The 24,325-nt window shown below is 38.8% G+C and overlaps 1 protein-coding gene across 2 annotated transcripts in view; it reads left to right on the forward strand.

Moving 5' to 3' along the window:
- Positions 1 to 24,325, forward strand: part of CNPY1 (canopy FGF signaling regulator 1) — a 114,295-nt gene that overhangs the window by 73,790 nt on the left and 16,180 nt on the right. For both annotated transcript variants that reach the window (XM_063452679.1, XM_063452678.1), the window contains exon 3: positions 3,048 to 3,163. In XM_063452679.1, the coding sequence (XP_063308749.1) occupies positions 3,048 to 3,163 (116 nt within the window). The remainder of the gene's footprint in view (positions 1 to 3,047; positions 3,164 to 24,325) is intronic.

The raw sequence follows: 24,325 nt of genomic DNA on the forward strand, positions 1-24,325 counted from the left end.
GTGAGTGTTTGCCAAAAGTCAGATAACCAAATTCCAGAAAGAGTCACAGAGATATGGAGAATGGTTAAGGACATTTTTTGTTTTTTGCAAGTGGTACTCCAGGGACTTATAGCTGTTGGTGGCCAAACATGGTGTTGTTTGCTTGCCAACCATTGCTTTTACTATGGAAATTAACTCCTGTACAAATTGCAAGCTACAAGACAAAAGCTGTCAGAATGCACAGCAAAGCCTACATTGCCTTTTTCTGAAGAATATGGTTGATAAAAGGCAATGCAATTACAAACACTAAGTTGAACTGCTATCACTGCTATACACTCGCACAGAACCAGCGTTCGTCCACGTGTAAAAAATGTGTAGATAAACCCAAGTGAGATGGGCCTCTAATTTCAAAATTGACCGTCCAACTAGCAGAAGGCCTCTTACTCCAAAATATCATCTTTGAGGTGGAGGAGTGTAATAAATGGTTGGCATGGGCTAAGGAGTCCTTAAATCAGCTAGATTACCCATTGGTCCCAGTTGTGATAGAACAACAGAGTCCACAAGCCTGTGACGACTGATCTGGTAAATAAGATGCTCACCCTTCCGTCTTCTCCTGTAAAAAGTATGCTAACCCAATTTACCTCCATGCCTCTGAAAACTATCCTTACTGTAAATAAAAAAAATATTTTACATACCCCCTAATATTTTAGTTGAAGTCTTCCTGTTGTGCATTGCAAAGCAGACCAGAAAGTCCATTAAGACCACAGCTAAAGTATTATAAAATAATCTCCTCACACACAAAAAAAATTAGCACTAAAATAATAATAAAAAATAGTCCAAACCCTCAGCCCAATGGCTGTAAAATTTCAAAGTGCTTGGCTCCGGTAACAGGAGTTTTTTTTTTGTTTTGTTTTGTTTTGTTTTAATGCCTCTGCAGACTGATTGAAAATCAAGATTGAAAATCTTGGCTCTCATTGGATGGCTTTGAAAACTAACACAAATTGTGAATTTTCAAGAAAGTCTTGCTAATGTGAGGAATTCCATGTTTAATAACATGTTTTATTTCTGAATGATGTATGTGGACTGAGTAGACCTGCAATAAGCACCTGTGGGGGTGTGTGGAGGTTCCTTTTTTTTAGCTTGATTCAAAAGGCAGTTGATACATTGTGTATGTTCATTCATTCTAATTGAATTTACACAGGATTCAATGAACATTCATCAAGACGTTACAACTGACTTTTGCAGTTAATGGTTGATGTAAGTGAATGATTTCGTAGACAGAATCCATCCTTGGTTATGAACAAAAAAAAAATCAATTACTACTCTTCACATGCTCTTGCTTAAGTATGGAAACTTAAGAGACATGTAGGGTAACAAAAACTGGCGTGGATTGGCTGACTCTGAGATTAGTTAAGGTAAAGCTGACTTTGCGCACTAAACAAATGCTCTTGCTGCTTCACTCTCTCTAACACTGTGGCATGTTCCCTTTCTTCTACACTAACTACGTATACTTTTTCTCTGCCCAGACTGTATACCAGGAGCTTTTTTTCTGCATTGGGGGTGCTAGGGGACAGTACTTAGAAAGTGTAGAGCTAGCACATCATTAGACGCATTTATGCAACGCTCAGGGTGCTGTCTGCACAGTATGTCCTTGGTTGGTCATCCTGCATGATTGGCAGGCAGCCTGATGTGCATTCATGCCAGGCTGACCATCTAATTCTTCGTACAGGTACTCCCCTTTTTGGACATGTTTGTTCATTTGGGCGGTTCTGGTTACATGATTCACATCAGTGGCCAACCCTTTTACCCCGCCCACCAAAATCCTGCTTCACCGGGTCTGCTGTTAGGGGTATGGATTTACTTGAAAGATAAAATAGAGAGGTTAGCATTGGGTATGTGTTTTCTGATAGCTATATCCTGTAAGTTTCCCTCCAGCACCACCTCCACCAGATACATGACGCTTGGGATATATAACCGTTTTAGTGTTTTCTGTTGAAAAGATTCTGTAATTAGGCCCATCATAATTGTCAGCACCAGGCCCAATGGGCTTTTAATCCAGCCCTGACTGTGGGTACCTCAGGCAGTCATATCCTAGCCACTTGCTGGCACATTGTTACAATGGATGGATGTTATACTTCTGCATTAACAGTACACATTTTGTACAGTGTGCAATGGCATTGGTAGACTGAGCTTGTCAGTTAACATGATCAGTATATAAATGCCATCCAACTAAGGACAACATTGATATTGTTTATGTGCAAGTGTGCAAGCTTCTTCAATAGCAATATGCATTTGAGGGGCAGGGCAAAGGGCACCTAGGGAGCCTTCAGTGTATATCAAACTGCTTGAAAATGGTTTCATACAGAACCAGGGCATGGAGCCACGGCTATGTTGGCACCATAACCACTAAAGCAGGTTGTTGTGGTTATAGTGCCTCTGTAAAGATGACAGTCCACAGTAATCAAGATGATCACAAAATAATACACAGGAACTAAACTATAATACATGAAATCTTTTATTTTATAAAAGAAGAAGAAATTCTAACAAATTTTCTTCTAAGCAGGCAAAGTAGAAAGTGCTGACTTTAAAAACAAATAGGCAACATAATTTGTATTATTTAATTGTCTATGCTTTTAACATGCCTTACTGTATTTACTTGATATTACAGAAACATTACCTGCCGTTGACAAAAAAAGTACCCCACAGGTCCCTTTGCTATTTTCTACCATTTGTAATTGCATTTATTATACCTTATTTTTTGAGCTATATTGATTTTAATGATGTCTTCAATAATACATTCTTACTATTTTTTATTCCACGTCACAGTTTTGCCTATTTTTAAATGTATTAATATTTTTTGTATGGATTGTACATCAATGTTTAGACTTATATTATGCAATCTGACTTGCACATCTGTTTGCCCCGATATGCCCATATTTAATAATTGTCATAAAATTGCCATATGCTGCTGAATCTCACCACATTTAACTTATTATCCTTTGAAAAGAAAAAAAAAAAACATGTAAAATACATCTCATCAATTTTTTTTCTGTCTCTCCCTTCTTTAGCCTGCAGGGCATTGGTAGATGAGCTGTTGTATGAAATTAGAAAAGTGAACCCAAAGAAGACAGTCGAAGTAGGGTCATTTAGGATAAGCCCAGACGGAACACAAGAAAAGAATAAGGTAAAGGGGAAAATGGCGATAAAATTCAAAATGTTGCTAATATTAACAACCTAGAGATTTGTCACAATCTAAAAGCCTTTCTGATTGAATTTGCTCCCCATGGGAGCTGACATAGCCTTAATTTTTCCTTTGCAAGGATTTTGTTACTTCTGCATTTTCTGTAACTATATTGGGCTGTCTTTATTCTCTTCTGCCAAACATCCGTAAGTTACAGCAAATGCCCTTATTTCTGCTTTGTGTTTTCATTCACATTGGACAAAATCATGATAGCCAACGCAAGATATCAGGTTAATACATAATTGAGTAGAAATAAAGGCTAATTGAAATCTGCTAAGGAAGGCATGCTAGGTTTTCATCTGGGATTCTTCCAAGGCCAGTGAAATCAAATGCTATCTAGAGATTAATGGTATGCGTATGATCTAATATATCCGTTTTCACCTTGACACCTCTCTCTGAAGTCTAATTTTATAGGGCAGGTAGTTTCACAGTGCAATAAACTACTTGCTCGTAATATTAAAAGACACATCCCGCTAGTCTTCCCCAGCCACATAGGCTTTTTTTTAATTGTCAGTTTAACGCAGAATGTACTCTGTGGTTGTTTGGACTACAACTCTCAGAATTATTTGTCCAGTATCCCTGCTCTCCATCCTTTCCTGTGAAAAATATCCTGTACAAGATAATGTTCTAGAATACATGCATTATAAAATATATACATTTGCATTATTTATGGGAGGACATTACTTAAACACTACAATCCTGTGGTCCTAATGCTTTGGGGTTCCTGAACCTAGTTTTAAAGGTATCTTCCCCCCTTCTTTTATTCAAGTACATTTTAACAAAACAAAGATTTTTGTGTCTCCCTTGGTGTTGCTTACACATCCAAGTTCCATGGCATCGGGGGGACAAGCAGGACGGGGCGGCACTGATTGCAGCACTAAGTGTCTGTGAGATGGTGGGGGAATGGGGAGCGGGCCAAAGGGCCTAGGTCTTGAACTGTATAAGGGACTCCCAACATCTCTCATAGCAGGCCTGAGGAATGGACTAATAAGGAGACAGGGGAAGGTGCATTTTGGCCCCATTGTCTGTCTGCCGCCAGCATGCTGCTGTGCGTACTGGCATCACACACACATTTTTAAAAGGGTTTACTCTATCCAAAAACAGTGTTTTGTGAAAACAATGGTTTAACCCTTTAACCCCTTAAGGACACATGACATGTGTGACATGTCATGATTCCCTTTTATTCCAGAAGTTTGGTCCTTAAGGGGTTAAAGGAACACTAAAGGTACTAAAAACAATTAATCTGATTGAATTGATTATAGTGCCTTTCATTCAATGTTTAACCATTGTTTAACACTTTAAAACTTAATTAGGGTTGCTGGCTTTCCATAGCCCCACACCCACAGGATATATGGCCAAAGCAGAGAATGCAAACTTCCTACTACCTGTAACGATTCATACCTGAATGGGTACTGTACTAGGATGAAAGCAGTCAGCTGACACTCTGCCAACCATTACTGCTTAAGCTAATGTGTCCTCATTAGCCCAAGCATTACAGGGGATGAGCAGCTGGGGACTCTTGTATATCATTAAAAAATTCAAAAATTGTTTAACACCAAATGGAAGGGCAGCACCAGGGGACTCCAAACACTACGATGAGAAAAAGCATTTAAAGTCCCTACAGTGTCCCTTTACGTTACGTTTATGTTACAATGCTGAAGTGTCTGGTCACCTATTAGACAGATTAGAATTCCATGTCAGTGAAATTAAAACATAAAACCATGGACTTTAAGCAAACTAATGGTTTTGTTCAGCAAGAAAAGGAATTAGGGTTGACTGTGCCTTTAAATGATCATAAAATGCATTACATTTTTACCATCAGTGCCATATGCGCCCATATGAGGCAAATCATGGATTTTAGTACATAGATATGAAAAAAGGTGATGTTGTCCACCTGCAATATTACCTTTCCTCTGTCTGTACTTGACACCATTTGTCCAAATCCTATTGTTCTGCTGGTGTCTCAAATCGCTCTTTTTTTTCAGTCACTCATCTATGGCCATACTGGTGGTAAAGTGGTTAATAAACTGAATGATGATTAATGTACTTGGTAGAGAATATAGCTACAAAGTATTCATTAACCTCAATCCTGCCCTATCTCTATTGCTGTCATTTATGCTGTCTAATATAATTACACAGCCATTTTCCCTCAATGAATGTATTAATCTTGCATTATTTAGCTGATTGCAGTTTCTCCATTCACCGAAAGCTAACTTAATTTTCTTCAGTTGCTACATTTCTCTCAGATATGTTTGTAAACCCACTTTAGAAAGTAAATTTTTTTCATTCTAAATACTTTTCAGACGTTTGGGTTTCCTGCCTTTTGTGTGAATGTGTTGTTTAAAATTTAATTTCTCAGATCAAAGACATAAGAAAACTAAAGTAACATTTAAATACATGACATCTCACCCCTTATTCTGCACATGCATGCTGGTTAGTCAATGTCAGTAATGCATAACCTATGTCACTTCGCGTTTGTTGAACTCCATTTCACAAAGAGAAATTTGTGGGAAATGTAACTCACATCAGCTGGGATGCCACAATTTAGCCATCACTGCCATAAGACATCATCTAGTCTAGGGGTGCACAAGATTTTTAAATGTGGCGAGATGACTGATTAAAAAAATCCTACAGGGACGACTGCCATATGATGTCAATGAGATGTTTGTACTTGAATGTATTACTCAGTCTCACTTTGCCATCCATTGCCCACCTGTGTCTGTCTTCTGGTGCCTGTGGGAGGAAGGAGGTCTGGCCCTTTTTCCCTCTTGATGTTTTTGTTGAATGTCTTTACTGCTACTTATAGAGAGACTATCTCCTTACCACTATCTAATTCTCATGGGCGTCAGCAGCTAGGTCTGTTTTGGAAGAAGAGACCACGTAGGGATATTACTCTGATTTTCTCACCTGGCACGGCATGACCACACGAGAAGAAGCTCATCAGGGACTCTCGCTACTTCTCTTTGGGTCATGGGTCATGCATTTGTCAGCTGGAGGATTGGTACCACTAATGTAACCTGAGGGACTGTTACAAAGGCCCATTAAAATGACCAGTGTTATAATAATCTTGCACTTTGTGTGAAATGTTTTATAAATATTAATTGTGAGACAGAAATGAATAGGATGTTGGCTGTCCATAGTTACTCAATCAGTTTAAAGTAAGTGGAAACTTGTCTACATATCTCGTGAGAGACGTCTCCCACACCTGTCTGTGACCATCAAACAGGTCTATAGGGCACAGCAATAATCTGGGATTAGACCATTGAGTGAAAAAACGCAGCTGAACGGTTGTTATAAATGTCCTTAATGACTTCTAGTATGCTTCACTAGGATATGGCTTATCCAGGAGAAATCACCCTAAAAAGCAGGTGATCTGTATTTGTGAAAGCTTGACTTTCATTTTGCCTAACAGAATACTGTATACAAAATTTTCTCTTGCCCCTGCCATTCTCTTGAACCCTCCAGACTTCCAGTGGAAAGTAACCTTTAAGGCCTGGATAGTAGAAGACCCAAGTAAGTTCTAAGCAATATATGCATGCAATGCATTCAAAAGGTATTTAGACCCCTTCATTTTTTCAATTTTTTTTCGATGTTGCCACTGGAGGACTGGGCACCCAAATGGCAGATATAGATATAGATAAATGGCAGATATAGATAAATGCAAAGTTACCCACTTCGGGGTAAACGGTTGGGAATTAGGGATAACAACACACAAGAAGGATTTGCACATTTTTATAATTAGACCTAAGTGTTAGCCGTAGGTATTAGTAGTCCTAGGCTTAAGAAAAAAACGGTACATGAGAGGGAGAAATTACCGTATATACTCGTGTATAAGTCGATCTCATGTATAAGTCGAGTGCAGTTTTGTGACCAACAATTGTGAAATATGCTATGCCTCGTGGATAAGTCGAGGGTAAAACTTGGGGCTATGAAATTCTGTGATTTTTATAATTATATACACACACACTCATACAAACACACACTCTGCATTATATACACACACACTCATACAAACACACACACACTCTGCATTATATAAACACTGTGTGTTTGTGTGAATGCAGAGTGTGTGTTTGTATGAGTGTGTGTGTGTGTGTGTGTGTGTGTGTGTATATATAATGCAGAGTGTGTGTGTAGTGTGTGGGGAGGGCATTTTTATTATTTTTAATTTTTTTATTTAAATATTCTAATTTTTTATTTTAATATTATATTTTTTTATTAAATTTTTTTTATTATTCACATTTTTTTTTTATTCACATTTCTTTTTTTTTGTCCCTGGTGGTCCAGTGGTGTGTAATGTGCAGGAGGGGGGCTGGCAGGAAGCATTTACTTATCTTTCCTGCAGCTCCTGTCAGCTCCCTTCTCCTGCGTTCTGGTCAGCTCCCCTGTAAGTCTCGCGGTCTGCGTGCCGCGTTGCCACGGTAAACCGTGGCAACGCTCTGACGCCGCGGCTCTTGCGAGATTTACAAGGGAGCTGACCAGAACGCAGGAGAAGGGAGCTGCAAGAAAGGTAAGTAAACGCTTCCTGCCAGCCCCCAACAGGACCGCCGGGCTTGTAATGAGCCCGGCGGTCCTGGTCTGTATTATGGCAATGTAAGTTGCCATAATACAGACATTAACTCAAGTATAAGTCGAGTGGGGGTTTTTCAGCACAAAAAATGTGCGGAAAAACTAGACTTATACTCGAGTATATATGGTATATGAGAGTTAATAGTGTGTCCGTGATGCGTATTTTTAAGGTGCGTCTCTCAGTGTGTGGTTGTTGTTGTATTATAACTATGTGTTACTTCATGCCTTCACCCGCCAACACTCCACATGCCAACCGGCTATACCTCTTGGTCGGGTATTCAGTTTAGAGGAGGGACCGGTTAAACGCAGGGTGAGTGCAGTGTGCAGGGTTATCGATTACATGGACTCCTGTATCACAGTACAGGAGATCTAAGGTGTATGCACATTTCCGTGCTGTGGTGAACGTAGTAGTACCTCAGTTTTAGAGGTTCCACTCACTAACCCCTGAGCAGTGTGAGGGGGGGGGGGGAGGCGGGTAGACAACGAAATGGTATCTCCACTTTGTTCTACATGGTATGTGTGGACCAGCATATCGTATACAATAAAAATTAAGCTGAAAAAAAAAACCGGTAAACAGGAAAAAGAAAAAAGTAAACCAATTGAACTGGTAGCTAGAGTGTCATTTGCGGCCCGATCAGAGCCCCCGTCCGGAATTTTTGCCAGTGTCAGCAGCTGCTCTTGGGGTGAAGGGTACTACCTTGGCAACGTCCCATGTGCTGCGTGGCTCGCTTCCCAAGCCTGTGGGTGAGGGTATTCCCAATTTCTTAAGAAACTCCTCTGTGTCGTCCGCGGAGGTGAGTGGGTAGGTGCGGCCGTCTTTGGTGGCTTGAAGAGTTCGAGATGGGCCCCATTTATAGGTGATGCTCTTAGTGCGCAGGGTCTGTGTAACTTCTTTGAGGAATCCCCTCCATTGTAGTGTTGAGCGGCATAAATCCTGCAGAAATAGTAGTTGCATGTCCTCGAAGCCATAAGGTGTCTTGTTTCGTACTGCCTCTTGTACCGATGCTCTGTCCCGGGCAAGTAGAAAGCGTACCAGGACATCGCGGGTAGCTCTGTTGGATTGTGCTAGGCGAAAACAGCCGTCTAGTTGTAGATTTTTTGCTGAGCGCTGCGGCATAAGAGAGGTGAAGAGGCGCATGAGGAAGTGTGGCAGCTCTTGGTCATCGACCGTTTCAGCACTACCTCTTATTTTGAGGTTGTTGCGTCTTCGAGCGTCCTCCATGTTGTCCAGTTTAATCTGTAGGGCCCTGTGGGTAGCTTGCAGGGTGTGAATCTTCTCGCTGTTGTTGTCTTGTTGGTGGGTTACTGTGGAGAGGTGCTCTTCCGTTGCCCCTACTCGGGCCATTACCGCAGCGATGTCCTCGCAGACAATGTCGAGGTCCGCATTAAAGAAGGCCCGTATGTTATTCAGGAGGGCCTGTATGTCTCCTTTTGTAGCCGGAGCCGACAGGTCCCCCGCTAGCGGTGTGGGTAGGTGGCCCGTAGTGTGTGGTATTTTATTCAGGGCATCCATGCCTTCCTCCTCGGAGGAGGTGTAGGGAGAGTCAAGTGGCGCCGCCATCTTAGGTTTAGGCCTCCGCTGCAGGAGGTCTTAAATGTTGCGAGAGCCTTCCCCGATCAAGGTTTTCCGCTTTTTAGCCTTCTTCCCCATCTCGGGTGGAGTTGTTAGGGTCGGCGGTCGGCGATGTCGGGGTAATAAATCCCTCTTTGTCTATTTCTATGTGTTATACAGCGGGAGCTCAGTCGCCATGCGTCTGCTCCCTTCGGTGTCCAGGCCACGCCCCCATTCTGCATTTTTTATGCCAGAGAAGGGTTAGCCAAAAGGTAGATCCACAAGTGGTCTTCAACTACAGTTCCTGTGATGCTTTGTCAGCTTTTGGCAAACCATAATGGGAATTGATGTTCTACAACAACCAAGTTGTGTGTTTTTTTTCCTTTTGGCTAGTTCTGTGCTGAATATATCTGTGATCGAATGCAAATCTTTGATTTAGCAGAATATAACAGTTCAGGCTTTTGTGTCGGATTATTTTTTTGAGTCCAAAAACCAAGTGTGTGGGGGCGGGGCCTGACCATCATGGCCGCCAGATGTGTTTGCTGTGAGCTCCTTACAACCTCTGCATATATTGTTCTACCAACCAAGATGCCATTCCTAAAACTCACCCAGACGGGTGTCGAACTGCTTCCAGTGACGGGGGAGACCTCCGAACCGAGCCTGGAGACACAAGCACCGTCTGCCAGACGCAGCTTCCGCGACATGCATGCCAGCTCCCGCGACATGCATGCCAGGTGGGTCCCACGGAGGGTGGAAACGGCCATTCTTCCAGCCGTGGACCGCGGGTAACGCGCAACTCACCCGTTTCCCCCTTCCTCTGGCCCGGGGGGGATATCCCGGTGCCCTCGGACTGCAGAGAAACCACACAATCATGATACCGCGCAGACAGCCCAAGCAAGGCCCATGAGGCACACCTAGGATGGCCACCGGCCAGGAAAAGCTACAGCCACGAGCAACCAGGGATTTCCATGAGTGGCTGATTTCTTTTAATGCCAGATTTGAGGCACTGTGCCAGGACTTTTGGAAGAGATTCAACCACAGACCTCAGATGACACTTTTCTTTATTACCTCAAAGCCCCAAAACACTACAATGGCAGTTTATCTCTCGCCTCATCCAGGGCCCACCCCAAAGCATGACACACTACTACCTGCACACCCTGCAGCAGGGGGGAGTGGAAATGTTCTTCCAAGCTGGGAACCCAAGTGGTGGTGACTCCCCACAGCCGTCCATACACCCCAGGGCATGTCCGGAACTCGATGAAGGGATCAATGGAATACAGGCATAGGTGCCTGCAAATGCCTTGGGCCGAAGATGCAAGGCACGTAGACCTCGCAGACCCTCATGCCGGCGGCAGTGCACCCATCCCTTGCAGACAGGACACCTGGAAAGATAAAGAGAGAACAGGGGTGTCTTACAAGCCGTGGCATGGACTAAATACGGAAATGAAGGGACTACCACTCCAAGGAGTTGGCTGAAAGCCACGCCACCACAAAGGAAGGCTGCTTCAACTAGCTGAGACCCAGCGGCAGCGGCAAATACTACCTACTTCGCACTCATTGTTTTGCCTGTTGCCAGATTGATTTATTTTTCTTCTTTTTTTTTTTTTTAAATAACACAATGATTCTATAACGCCACCTTACCGCTTTCCTAACCTAGCTCAGTCACACAGCCCCTCCCCTAGGCGGCCAGCCATGGCCACACTACCCCTTTACATAGCCATAGTCACCCCCAATAGGCCTATTTGAGCAACGACGCTACCCCCCCAGACCTTGCCCATAAGCATGCATAGAGAGCGCCTCATGGGCTGTGTAGCCTGCTACTCACTTATTTTACAAAGCGGGCAACCACATCTCATGTGTAATACTCTTGACCCTCCTTGCCTAATCGGCTAAGCATGTTTTACCTACTCACTTATCTCACAAAGCGGGCAACAGTGACTAATGTGCAATACTATTGAACCTTTTTGCCTACTTGACTAAGCATTTTCTTTACCTATTCTATGAATCAATGCCAAGCTTGACATACCATAATTTTAGCGTACTTATTAGTTTACCTAGCCTAGCAGTATGTCTAATAGTTCTAACTTGTTTCACCCTATAAAAGAAATGAGGCTGATATGCTCCCAGTTACTCTGTAAAATGCAACTGTATATTTGACTGGAATTTACTCGCAATAACCTATTTCTACATTCTGTACCGTAATAAAAGAAAGATTTACAAAAAAAAACAAGTGTGTAAATTTCAGCCTGTCTTGGCATAGAAAATAAGCTACAGCGTGTGTAACAAGTGACCATATTAACAAAAAAACACTAAAATCATTCTTTTGATGAACATGCTCAAATATTAAAGTGAAATGTCACTCCTGGGTTAGAAGGTCACCTGTCACCAAATAACACATTAGTTGGTTCAAGATTTATTATCTTATTGTACAGTGCTACGGAATTTTGCTGGCGCTATATAAATAATAAAATATTAATAATAAGTAGTGCCAAAGGCAGCACATAGATCCAGCTTGACTAAGAAGGGGTACACAGACGGTGTACTAGAACCTCCTCTAAAAAGGACATCTTACCTAAGAAATACTGGTGATGGCTTGTTTAATAACTACCGTATATACTCGAGTATAAGCCGAGTTTTTTAGCACATTTTTTGTGCTAAAAAACCCCAACTCGGCTTATACTCGAGTCAATAGTCTGTATTATGGCAATTTGCATTGCCATAATACAGACAGGGGCTGTGGGGGCTGGCAGAGCTGTAACTTACCTGTCTTGCAGCTCCTGTCAGCTCTCTCCTCCTTCGCGCCGTCCTTTCAGCACCTCGGTCAGCTCCCAGTGTAAATCTTGCGAGAGCCGCGGCTCTCGCGAGACTTACACTGGGAGCTGACAGAGGGAGCTGCACAGACCGCGCGGAGGAGGAGAGAGCTGACAGGAGCTGCAGGACAAGTAAGTTACAGCTCTGCCAGCCCCCCCTTCCCCCCACTGAACTGCCAATGCCACTGGACCACCAGGGAAGGAGAGCCCCCCTCCCTGCCATATATCAAGCAGGGAGGGGGGCCGAAAAAAAAAATTAGTAATAATAAAAAAAAATTAATAATTAAATAATAAATAAGAATACAAAAATAATAATAATTAAATTAAATAAATACAAATAATAATAAATAATAATAAAAAAATTAAAATAATAATAAAAAAAATAAAAAATTCCCACCCCCCACCAAGGCTCTGCAACACACACACACACACACACCACTCATACACACACACTGCATTCATACACACGCTGCACTCATACCCACACGCTGCACTCATACACACGCTGCACTCATACACACGCTGCATTCATACACTCACACTGCATTCATACACTCACACTGCACTCATACACACACTGCATTCATACACACACACTGCATTCATACACACACACTGCATTCATACACTCACACTGCATTCATACACACACACTGCACTCATACACTCACACTGCACTCATACACTCACACTGCACTCATACACACACTGCATTCATACACACACTGCACTCATACACACACTGCACTCATACACACACTGCATTTATACACACACACTGCACTCATACACACACTGCATTCATACACACGCTGCACTCATACACTCACACTGCATTCATACACACACACTGCATTCATACACACACACTGCATTCATTATACACACACTGTAAATAAATATTCAATTAATATATTTTTTTTAGGATCTAATTTTATTTAGAAATTTACCAGTAGCTGCTGCATTTCTCACCCTAGTCTTATACTCGAGTCAATACGTTGTCCCAGTTTTTTGGGGTAAAATTAGGGGCCTCGGCTTATATTCGGGTCGGCTTATACTCGAGTATATACGGTATATATATATTTTTTTAAGAGTAATGTTTGACAAAAGAGAGACTGCCCCTCCCCAGCCAAATTAAATTTAATACTTGTTCCCCAGCTCAGGGATACAGGTTGATTTAAAATGACATTGATAACACAAAGTGTAAATTCTGAATTATCGTTGAGGCAAAGTAAGAGGAGGTCTCTTGGAGTGATTTTTTTTTTTTTTTTTTTTTAAATTGCTACTAAACTATTTGAAAAATAAAAGTTGGACATCACACAGTTTATGTGGTATAGAGTGCCACTTTAATGTTTTTACCTTGCCATTTTTATTTTTTTTAGCTCAGATTGTTTTGCTGGAGAGTTTAATTTCAATCTATTTGTATCCTAAAGCTAATATAATAATAATTAAAAAAAAATTGCTGTATAAATGTCAAAAAAAGTTCTTAAATGAGGCAGAACTTCGCAATGAAAACTGTAAATTTGTTTTGGCTAAATGAGTCCTATTGCAATATATTAGTATTTATTTGGTGGTACAAATTGCATTATTATAATATATATTTTAGTGGTAAAAACTATACATAAAAAAACAAATCATAAACATATCAACCAGTGAGATTTGCTTTTGGCAGACAATTTAAATGGTTCAAATAATGAATTAAATAAAATGTCACATCAGAATACTGTGTGATGTACATAAGGGCAGTGAATTCTTCCAATATTATTGCATGCAATATAGAAATTAACATGGATAAAAATATATGTTAACTGTTCACAGAGAATAATATAGTAGACAGCCAGAGACACATATAATATATATTTTTTCATTTATGAAATTAAATATTTGGATTTCCACCTGGATCTGTTTACAATTTTAGAAATTATTTGAATCTTTCCCTAAATCTTGCTTTAGAGCACTTTATCGCTATCAAAACCACCATTAAGAGGTTAAACTATGTCCCCACTATGGCAGTAGAGGGCCGTCTATCTGAAGTGCACTAGTAAAAAAAAAGTCCTCCTTTATATTTGTAGGGAATTAGCTTCACACTAGCTTAGGTTGGCTTGCTGTTATAGGTTCAGTAACTTTTTCTTAAATGAACTGAGAACCAGGGACAGGTGGATTCATATGAGTGAGTTTGGTTCAAAAACAAAACAATATAAATAAAATGAATGGCTCCCCAAACTAAGCTCCATAAAGCCCTGTAAAATAGCCAAGGAGGCCACATACTGGGAAGAAAGGCACAATTGTTGAAAAACATAGACCGTAATCAGTTAAACACACTCAACTTGTCTAGAAAGCCTAGCTGCCTAGGGTCATGCTCACATCGGAAAGGGCACTTTTTATTTTGCCCAGATTAAGGCAAAGTGATTTACGCCACCTGGTTTGCAACATGTAAAAGCGTTCTATGAGCGATTTAGTCCATTAACAAACAGTGACTTCATTAACATGTACTGATTACTACTATTTAGAATTCCATTCATTCCTCCACAATAAAATAAAGTATGTTTTATTTACACGAAGGTAGCAGCAGCTGTACAGATTGGTGCTCTGGTTAAGCGCTGGAATGGCCGGGGAGGCACACAGATTGTGATCTGGCACTCAGAGGTTAAGTGCAGCCACACATTTAAGCCCATAATTGTAGGTTTGTGATGCTGTACATTGTGCAGCTCTTTAGTAAAATTTGATACCTTTTCCATTGCTCTTTATGGTAATATTGTTTATAGCGTGACTTTCCTGAACCGTACAGACCTAATCCGCTCTGTTTATCCAAGTGATTCACTGAGCTGCATTACAATGCTTGTCAACAGAAATTTGCTAAATAATCTACTCACTTCTGTGAGCAAAGAATCAATGCAGTTAGGTATTTGTATATTTACAATAACAGAATCCCTTTAAACAAAAGCACTGTGTGTGTGTGTATATATATATACACGCACACGAACACGCTGAGGTGTCATAGGGAAGACTAAATTTACATGAACTTTATGTATTGTATATATGATCAGTCCATACAAAATTAGAAATCTGGATTGTGGTGATTTGGCAAGTAAATTTCAAATTAGAAATCAGAGCTGGAAAAAAATTGGGCTAAAATTTGCAATTTCTTTGTCAGTTCACTTGAAGTCTGGTCAACGGTATAAATATCCAGGTAATTCCAAATAAAATCAGATAATTAGATATCAAAGGTTCAAAAAAAGAATTAAAAGAATAGCTTTACATGATCTCTTTTTAAATATTGTGTATGTGACTGTGAACCAACAGCAGGTCCATCCACATGGCACTGCTCATATATCAGTATTGTCAACCAGTTTATGTGCTTACCTAAATCCTTTCTTCCTCTTGTTTGAGAACATTAGAATTGTATTTGTATTTGTTTATTTTTCCTCTATATATTTTTTGAGTGATTCATTGTAATCATTACACAAACAATAGAAGGAATACTCCGATTTATTTACATCTTTCTGGCTGTGTGGGATCATTTACATAGTTACATAGCTGAAAAGAGACTTGCGTCCATCAAGTTCAGCCTTCCTCACATACCTTTCTCCATAACTAAAATGTTCCATTCCTTTTATCAATTTTGTAGCTCGTCTCTGCACTTTTTCTAGTGCCATGATATCTTTCTTTAGAACAGGTGCCCAAAATTGCACAGCATATCCAAGGTGTGGTCTTACCAGCGATTTATAAAGAGGCAAAATTATATTTTCAACTCGAGAATTTATGCCCCTATTTATACATGACAAAACCTTACTGGCCTTAGCAACGGCAGATTGACATTGCATATTGCTACCTAATTTGTTGTCTATAACAATTCCCCAATCCTTCTCATGTGTGGTTATCCCTAGTTCACTACCATTTAGGGTGTAAATTGCTTGTGCATTCTTAACCCCGAAGTGCATAATTTTGCATTTTTCTACGTTAAATTGAATCTGCCATTTTAGTGCCCAGTCCCCCAATCTATCCAAATCCCTCTGCAGCAAGGCAATATCCTGCTCACATTTTATTACTTTACAAAGTTTTGTGTCATCTGCAAACACTGATACATGGCTTTCAATGCCCATTTCAAGATCATTTATAAATATGTTAAATAGAAGCGGTCCCAAAACAGAACCCTGAGGGACACCACTTACCACTTTTGTCCAGCTTGAAAATTTACCATTTATGACAACTCGCTGTACTTTATCCTTAAGCCAATGTTCTACCCAAGAACAAGAATATTCATCTAGACCAATTTCTTTTAGTTTGAAGACTAACCTATTGTGAGGAACCGTATCAAATGCCTTGGCAAAATCCAAGTCGATCACATCCACTGCAACACCCTGATCTATATTTCTACTTACTTCTTCGTAGAATGCAATTAGGTTAGTTTGACATGACCTATGTTTCATAAAACCATGCTGATTATTGCTAATAACACAGTTCTTCCCAATGAATTCCTGAATATTATCCCTTAATAGCCGTTCAAATACTTTCCCAGTCACAGAAGTTAAGCTCACAGGTCTATAATTTCCAGGCAAGGATTTTGAACCCTTTTTAAATATAGGAACAACATCTGCCTTCCTCCAATCCTTCGGTACAATACCTGAAACAAAAGAATCTTGAAAAATTAAATACAGAGGTTCACTTATTTCCCCACTTAGCTCCTTAAGTACTCGTGGGTGGATACCGTCAGGCCCCGGAGTCTTATTTACATTAATTTTCTTTAATAGCTGTAGCACCTTGTCTCGAGTTATCCAATCACAAGTTATCTGCAAGTTTGTTGCAGCAATCATATGCATATCTCTTGCCATAGGATCCTCATTAATATATACTGAAGAAAAATAGTTTATTTAAAATGTTTGCCTTTTCCTGATCTTCATTGACTAACAGACCCATCTCTGTTTTCAGTGTACCTACACTTTCATTTTTTGTTTTTTTTAGAATTAATGTACTTGGAAAAGTTTTGGGGGTTGGTTTTGCATTCTTTGGCTATCAATTTCTCATTTTCTAGTTTAGCCACTTTAATTGCCTTTGTGCAAGTATTATTGGCTTCCTTATATCTTATATAGAATGCCTCTGATTTGTCCGATTTAAATGCTTTAAAAGCCGTTTTCTTATTTTTAATCTCTTGTTTTACTTCTCTACTAAGCCACATTGGTTTTAATTTGTTTCTTTTATATTTATTACCCAATGGTACATACTGTGAAATGTACCTTTCTAATATTTGTTTGAAAAGTTTCCATTTTTCCTCAGTGTTTTTATCACTGAGAAGTTTATGCCAGTCGATATGTTGTAGAGCTGCCCTAATCTTATTAAAATTGGCTTTTTTTAAATTATACGTTCTAATATACCCCACATGCTTTTGCTTTTCTGAGTTTATTTCAAAAGTTACCATATTGTGATCACTATTTCCCAAATGCTCCCCTACTTGAATGTTTGTTAAAAGATTAACATTGTTTGTTATAACGAGATCCAGACAAGCATCTTTTCTAGTTGGTGCTTGTACCAGTTGTGACATAAAGGTGTCATTTAACACATTCAAAAACCGGATTCCCCTAGCTGAAGTACTAGTCCCTCTATCCCAATTTATGTCCGGGTAATTAAAATCTCCAATAATTAACATGTTACCCCAATTTGAAGCTTTACCAATGATCCTCTTTGTTCAATGTACATACATTCAGCCCTGTCCAAACACATCAGACACATTGCTTTACCTGATACATCACAGTATATGGCTGTTTTTTTATATTTTAAGGCAGCATTATTATAGTTTGTATGCTATATAAATAATAATAATAATATGCTTAATTATGAAGTGGCAAATATCTATCGGTTCAACTACATATTGCATGGATATGATTATGTCCATCCCTTGTAGCTTTCAACAAGCTCCTTTGATTGTATTTATAACTTAGCAGTAATCATAGGGATGGAATCCACTAGGCGAACAACAGAGTCCCTGATCCTAGCTTCAGGTCAGTTCATATTATAGTCTATATGTTGTTGGTGATTTGATTGGCAACATGTTTAAAAAAGTGGGGTTATTCACTATATACATGTTATATTTTAGCAAAATTAGCCCCCTAATTCCCTGTTTTTTTGGAAAACAGGTTAAATTCAAGTACACAAAGTATAATAGTTATATTTGTTCATTTCAGAAACTTAGTTTTGCCAATATTGTGCATATATATACTCACAAACACAGAAGTTATTTTGTAGAATAATAAAATGTAGCAGGCAAATATTTCACCTGGGAGGTTTAGCAATAAAAATGTCCGTGGCGGGGCTTCAGTGTTAGTTGCTGAGCAGATACACACTAATATGTAATAATACAGTCTGACTTAAAGACTGAACATCCTTGATTAAAATGTAATTACTTTGCTTTTCTTTCTCTGGGGAGATTCAATATGTATCACCTTACCCTGCCTCTAAACTGGCCTAAAATACAGCCGAGTTCATTAAAGCAATTTATCAAGCTAATCTTACAGTATTTATTCCACAGGTTTATTTCAAGTTCTTCTGGTGGGATATAGTTTGCTGAAAAAAAAATCAAATTAATAGCTACTGCAAGTAAAATGGTTTCATAAAGCTGTGAAATGGTGGACTGTGGGAGTTTGTTGGTGGATTTCATTATGCTTTTAGGTTGGATGAGTATCAATATACAGAATCATTTTGTCTTATAATTAGCAAAATTGAGTATGGCATTGAGGGAAATCTGTGATGTTGCATCATGGAGAATGTAGTCCACAAGCACCAGCAGCAATTAGGTTATCAGTCTCAGGCATGTGAACTGCTGGACTTTATGCAAATGTCCAATATTCCATTCGGAATACTGTGAATTTTCACATAATTGTGAAAATGTACCCAAATTGTTCTTTCAGTTTCCCTTTTTATTTTATCTCCTCCCCCCACCCCTAGAAATGTACACAGGCTGTGTGTACGTGCTGATTTATTTGCTTAAAATAATGGTATTTCCTATTGAACTTTCAACAGCAAAATGGGCAAAACTGTCTAGAATTCCATTTCCCATTATGCTAAGCCATTCTAAGGATTTAAATATAGTTCTAGTGAAAATGGAGCTTCAATGTAATAAATAGGATGTCACCCCTAATTCAAGCTGTAGGTGTTTTCTTTTAGATGTTTAAGAAAATGTAATCAACACCGTTGTAGAAAACATATAGCCAGAGAATAGTGAGCTAATATTAAAAGCCCACTCACTGTCGATGTATATCCCATAAACTGTAAGAATGTCGTGACATTTATAATTGTTAGACTATCATCAGATTTTGTAATATGTGTATAGTGTAGAAAAAAAATAGTTGTTTGTGCTTTTTACTTTTTTTTAAGCTGCACTAGCAATGTGACAACAAATGTGCTTAATAATAAGGGGCTCTGTGTGAAATGTCTCTAGTGAGCCCACCCGTGCTTAGCAATATATAGATCAATTACACACATCTGATTTTATTCTTTTTAGAGTTTTGACCTAATCTGAAATGCCTGCATGGGGGAAACCAGGAACCATCTCTTGCTGTGTAGATTGCAGTCCCATGATTTTTTCATCAATACTTCACCATACTTTTTAGGCAGTACATGAAACGTTTCGTCCTGGCATGTGTGGGATTCATATGCTGCCAGAAAGGAAGGAAATAAAGTCCATTCCTTTAAATATTCCCATCTGAAGCGTATGAACTTTACATGCTGGGGGGATGCACTATTCATGTACTGGCCTCTAACATTTAGAAGTGGTAAATGTCCAAATATTCACCTCTTGTCACGACAGCAGCACACAGAGTGACTGCCTTAGCATGTCCTCTTCACAGCACATGTATAGGCTTACGTTATTGATATCTGATAATTTGTCTTTATGTCCATAATGGATTCTAGTGCTATCTTCTAATGTTTTAATTAATCCTTATTCAATTAGAGTTTGGTTTACTTCTACCCTCTTATGATTATTTGGTTTTGTAGATTGTGTGGGCTCATGTTACTAATATGATACTGAAATGTGCTCATTAGCACTTGTGACTATATTTAAATATGATTGTGTGAAATGTTGGTGATTACCTTTTGAATGTATTTGTTGTATTGATTACATGTCAAATATGACGCATCTTATTACATATTCATTAGCTTCACAGTTCTTTCCATAAATGTCAAAGAACCATTAACAGATGCCACTTGTCATTAGAGATAAATATCTCCAATAAATGTCTCCTGCCAGAATCTGGAGTATTGTTTGTATTGCCCCTATATAGCCAACATTGATTCAATTTCAGGAATGTCTAGCAAAATCGTAACTTATTCTTTAAATATCATAACCCCCCAAGGAATTAATTGCTAATCGAGTGGGAAAACTAAAGGTAAAACAGCTAAGTTGGAAAGATTCCCAAATTGTTTTTATTTTAAAGTGCAGTTTCAGGTTTATTTTGAAACTGTTTGTATTAGAAATGTAAAGACTCTAGAAAAAAATCTAAATTGTAACAATTAGGAATAAAGACACCAGGAAATAAAAATGTTAAAATGTAGGAGACCACCAACATTTTCTAGTTATTTATTTGTGGTTTTTTTCTTGAAACATTATAAACAATAACTATGGACCATTGTATTGCAAAATGATAAAGTATTTGAGATAATGTGCTCATGTTTTTGCTTAATAAAATATTTCCCATATGATACATTATTATGTTAGACTATTAGAGTGTGTTTTTTACTCTAAAACTAGGTCATTTCTACCTCTTCGGGGCATTGACATTAGAAGGTTTCTATTTCTTGGACTTTCTCTTTATGGTATATTTGTTGGTTTGTACTAGTAGGACCTCCTGTAGATATTAACATACCCTATATTGATCTAAGTAAGAAGGGACCATAAAGACGAACGTGCAAGACACTTTCCTGTAATATCAGCATCATCACATCAGAGATTTTCTCTATGGCCAAGAGCATCTTCTAATAAGGAAACATTGCAAGCAACAACATACAAAATATATTTAGTCGCTTATTTTGTATGCAAGAATTGTCTGATTGACAAAGTTCTAGCAAGATCAGCATGTTCTTCTAGAACCTCAAGGTCAGTAAAGGAGAATTACTAGGACTTTCATACTACTTGGCCAACAAACGTTCTTTGAACAAGCCTATTCTAGAGTCAGAGTATGAATGGGTAATCTAATCTGTGCAATATAAATAATCAAAGCTCTATGTCCCCAGATAGATGGACAAACAAGAGGAGAAGGAAGAACACATTTTGTGGTAATGATACCTCATTCCATGTGTTTGCAAAGGGTTGAATCTGTTGTAAATATGGGAAGCTCTACATAAAATTGGGAGTAGTAAAGTATTTACTTTGCAGACAAAACTAAAAAATATTTTCAGTAACACCCTCTTTTGAGCAATTTCCATTCAGATGTTAATCCACTTCACTGTTCACCTTCGCCATCTTTGCACCCACTCAACGTTCATATTGTCTAGGTATCTATAGACTCTCTTCTTCTGAGTCTAATTTATTTCACCCTGCTTCCCCATATATAAGTGAGGTGAATAAGGATCTCTTTCAACAACTTAGACAATATTCCTTTCCTACACCTTTTGTATTCCTACCCCTCTTGTATTTTGTCCTTACGACTGTCTCTCTTCCCCATTCTACCTGTTTTAATAAAGTTAAGTTTTAACCTATATTCAATTTCCTTACTTACCAGTAATAACACTCCAGCCCTCTCCGTTTTCTCAGAATTAAAGTTTTAGAGTTATCCCCTATTAGGAGTGTTCCATGAGATTTAGCTAATTTCTCTTCTTTTTGGTATCTCGGATAACTATGCACATACTACAGCAATACGCTGTGCATGTACGGGCCAAACCAGCTTCTTAATAACATCATTAAAATAGATACTCTCCAAAAGGTCTGTACAAGAGCAAAAGAATTTACAAAACTTGTAAAACTGCACATATTGCTGCCGCAGTATTCAAGAAGAAACAATGCAAAGATTTAGCTAGTGACAGTCAAGTATCATAGTAAAACTCAATGGGTTGATTATTGATATCCACAGAAAGTTTAGAGACAGTATTAGTTGATGATTTTAAAGCACACATGTGTGTGAAGAATTCTGTACTTGTAGAAGATCTCTTCTAGGATCTACTGACGAGCTCCTTGGAGATTATGAATCCACTATCAACAGTAATCATGGCATCTGTATTAAACCGCACTTTTGTCAGAAATTCCTTATCTAATGGCAAAGATAAAAACATCTGTGTTTGAGACTACATATGATATATTCGCTACACAGTGCATTGACAAACATATTTCAAAGTTCCGGTTCAAACAGCCAAGCTAAGAGAAGCAAGGATACTTTTTTCAAAGCCACTATATTGACCTGCATTTAGCAGTTTGCTTTTCCATTCACTGCAGTATTTCTGTTTAGTGAATAAGCCGACTTTTATCCTATCTGCAAGTACAGACACAAATAAAGCAAAATAATTTGTTATGAAGCTGGCAAAATGTTTTGCCATCCACTTTCAAAGACAGAATTATAACAATATCACTACTGCTTCATCACATGTAGGATTTAATGGTGGAACTGTGTTAAACCCCTTAAGGACACATGACATGTCTGACATGTTATGATTACCTTTTATTCCAGAAGTTTGGTCCTTAAGGGGTTAAAATGTTCCAGAATGAAGACCATCTTCACAGGTTTGATCCAGAATTGCAACTCATGAGCTGCCAAACAGACCTCTCTTGCAACATGTTGGCGAGGCCATTGGGTGGGTCAATCCCCTTAGAATGTAAGCTCATTTAAGCAGGGCAATCAGCATCTACTGTGCGCCCAACTCGTCTTGTTACCCATACTTGTTTATTAGTCCCCCTTTTGTACAGTGCTGCGGGATTTGTTGTCACTTTATAAATAATAACAACCTGGGGTGCATAACGGTTGGTAAAATGTCAGATTTGTGATGTGTAGTGACGCTTGCATATACCCCAGATTGCCTACTTGTATTTGTAAAACTTAATTTTGTTTGCATTGCCTTTAGTATAAACTTAAATTTAGTCTTCCAATAGGTGTATAATGACTGAATATAGTTTACCCCCATTTCATATACTAAATAACAAACTTACGAGACATGCAGTGGGGCGTGATGAATCCCCAGCTGGAAATTAATTTCATCGCAACAAAAAGCATGTTTTTTAAAGGGAGGCAGTGTGCACGAGGATGTAGTAACTGAATGACCTAAATCCACTAGGTTTGCAGTTTGGCTGATTGATTATTCATACCACTTGAAAATGTATTTCTCCCAAAGTAAGAGAAACTCTCATTTTAGCTTTCTATTTAAAGGGACACTCCAGAAGCCTAAATCACTTCAGCTTGGTTCAAGAGTGTGTCCTCTTTTTTTATTTTACAAAGAGTGCAGATTTAATAGAAATTGTAATAAAATTAAAATTTATACATCGCCCAGCCTCCTTCCCTTCCCCCCTCCCCCGGCTGTTAGTCAGACAGCCAGTCCTGTTCCTTTCTAGTTTGTTTAGCTCAGACGAGTTAATCTGAAGAAGCAGGGAAATGCCCAGAGCACATGCCTTGCAAAGACTTCTCACTGAGCTGCATGAGGAAGTCTGTGATTGGACAGCCACTTAAAGTCTGGGCGGGGTTAGAAAGGGAGGGCTTGTAAAGGCTGCAGACAAGAGATCTGCAGCTTTTTCAAGCTATTTTTAGATATGCCATATTTATATGCATGCATGTTTTTTCACTGGGATATATCTACTAAACAATCTTTTTTATTGTATTTTCAGGCAGTGGTGTATCCTTTTATATCCAGTGTAGTACTACCTGCAGAGGTTATCTGATAGATAATAAAGCAGCAACGCCCATGTCATTTTTTTTTTTCTATTTATTTTTAGTAATGCAGGCAGCTTCTAAAGTTGCTTTCATATAATGACACAGTTAATACAGAAATAATAAAAATATTATAATACATGTGATTCTTTATTTAATGACGAAGGGGCCTTTTATGACATTATGATAACTAAATTAAAAGCTCACATTTGGTTGTTATTTATTTATTTTAACTTAATCAAATGTTCCTGTTGCATTTCAGCAGTAATATTCTAGAGAGGTTGTATGCCTGTAATTCCCTAATTGAATGTGACTTTAAAATTAAAATGTGAAG

The sequence above is a fragment of the Pelobates fuscus genome, chromosome 4 (genome assembly GCF_036172605.1).
Source record: "Pelobates fuscus isolate aPelFus1 chromosome 4, aPelFus1.pri, whole genome shotgun sequence".
Lineage (NCBI taxonomy): Eukaryota > Metazoa > Chordata > Amphibia > Anura > Pelobatidae > Pelobates > Pelobates fuscus.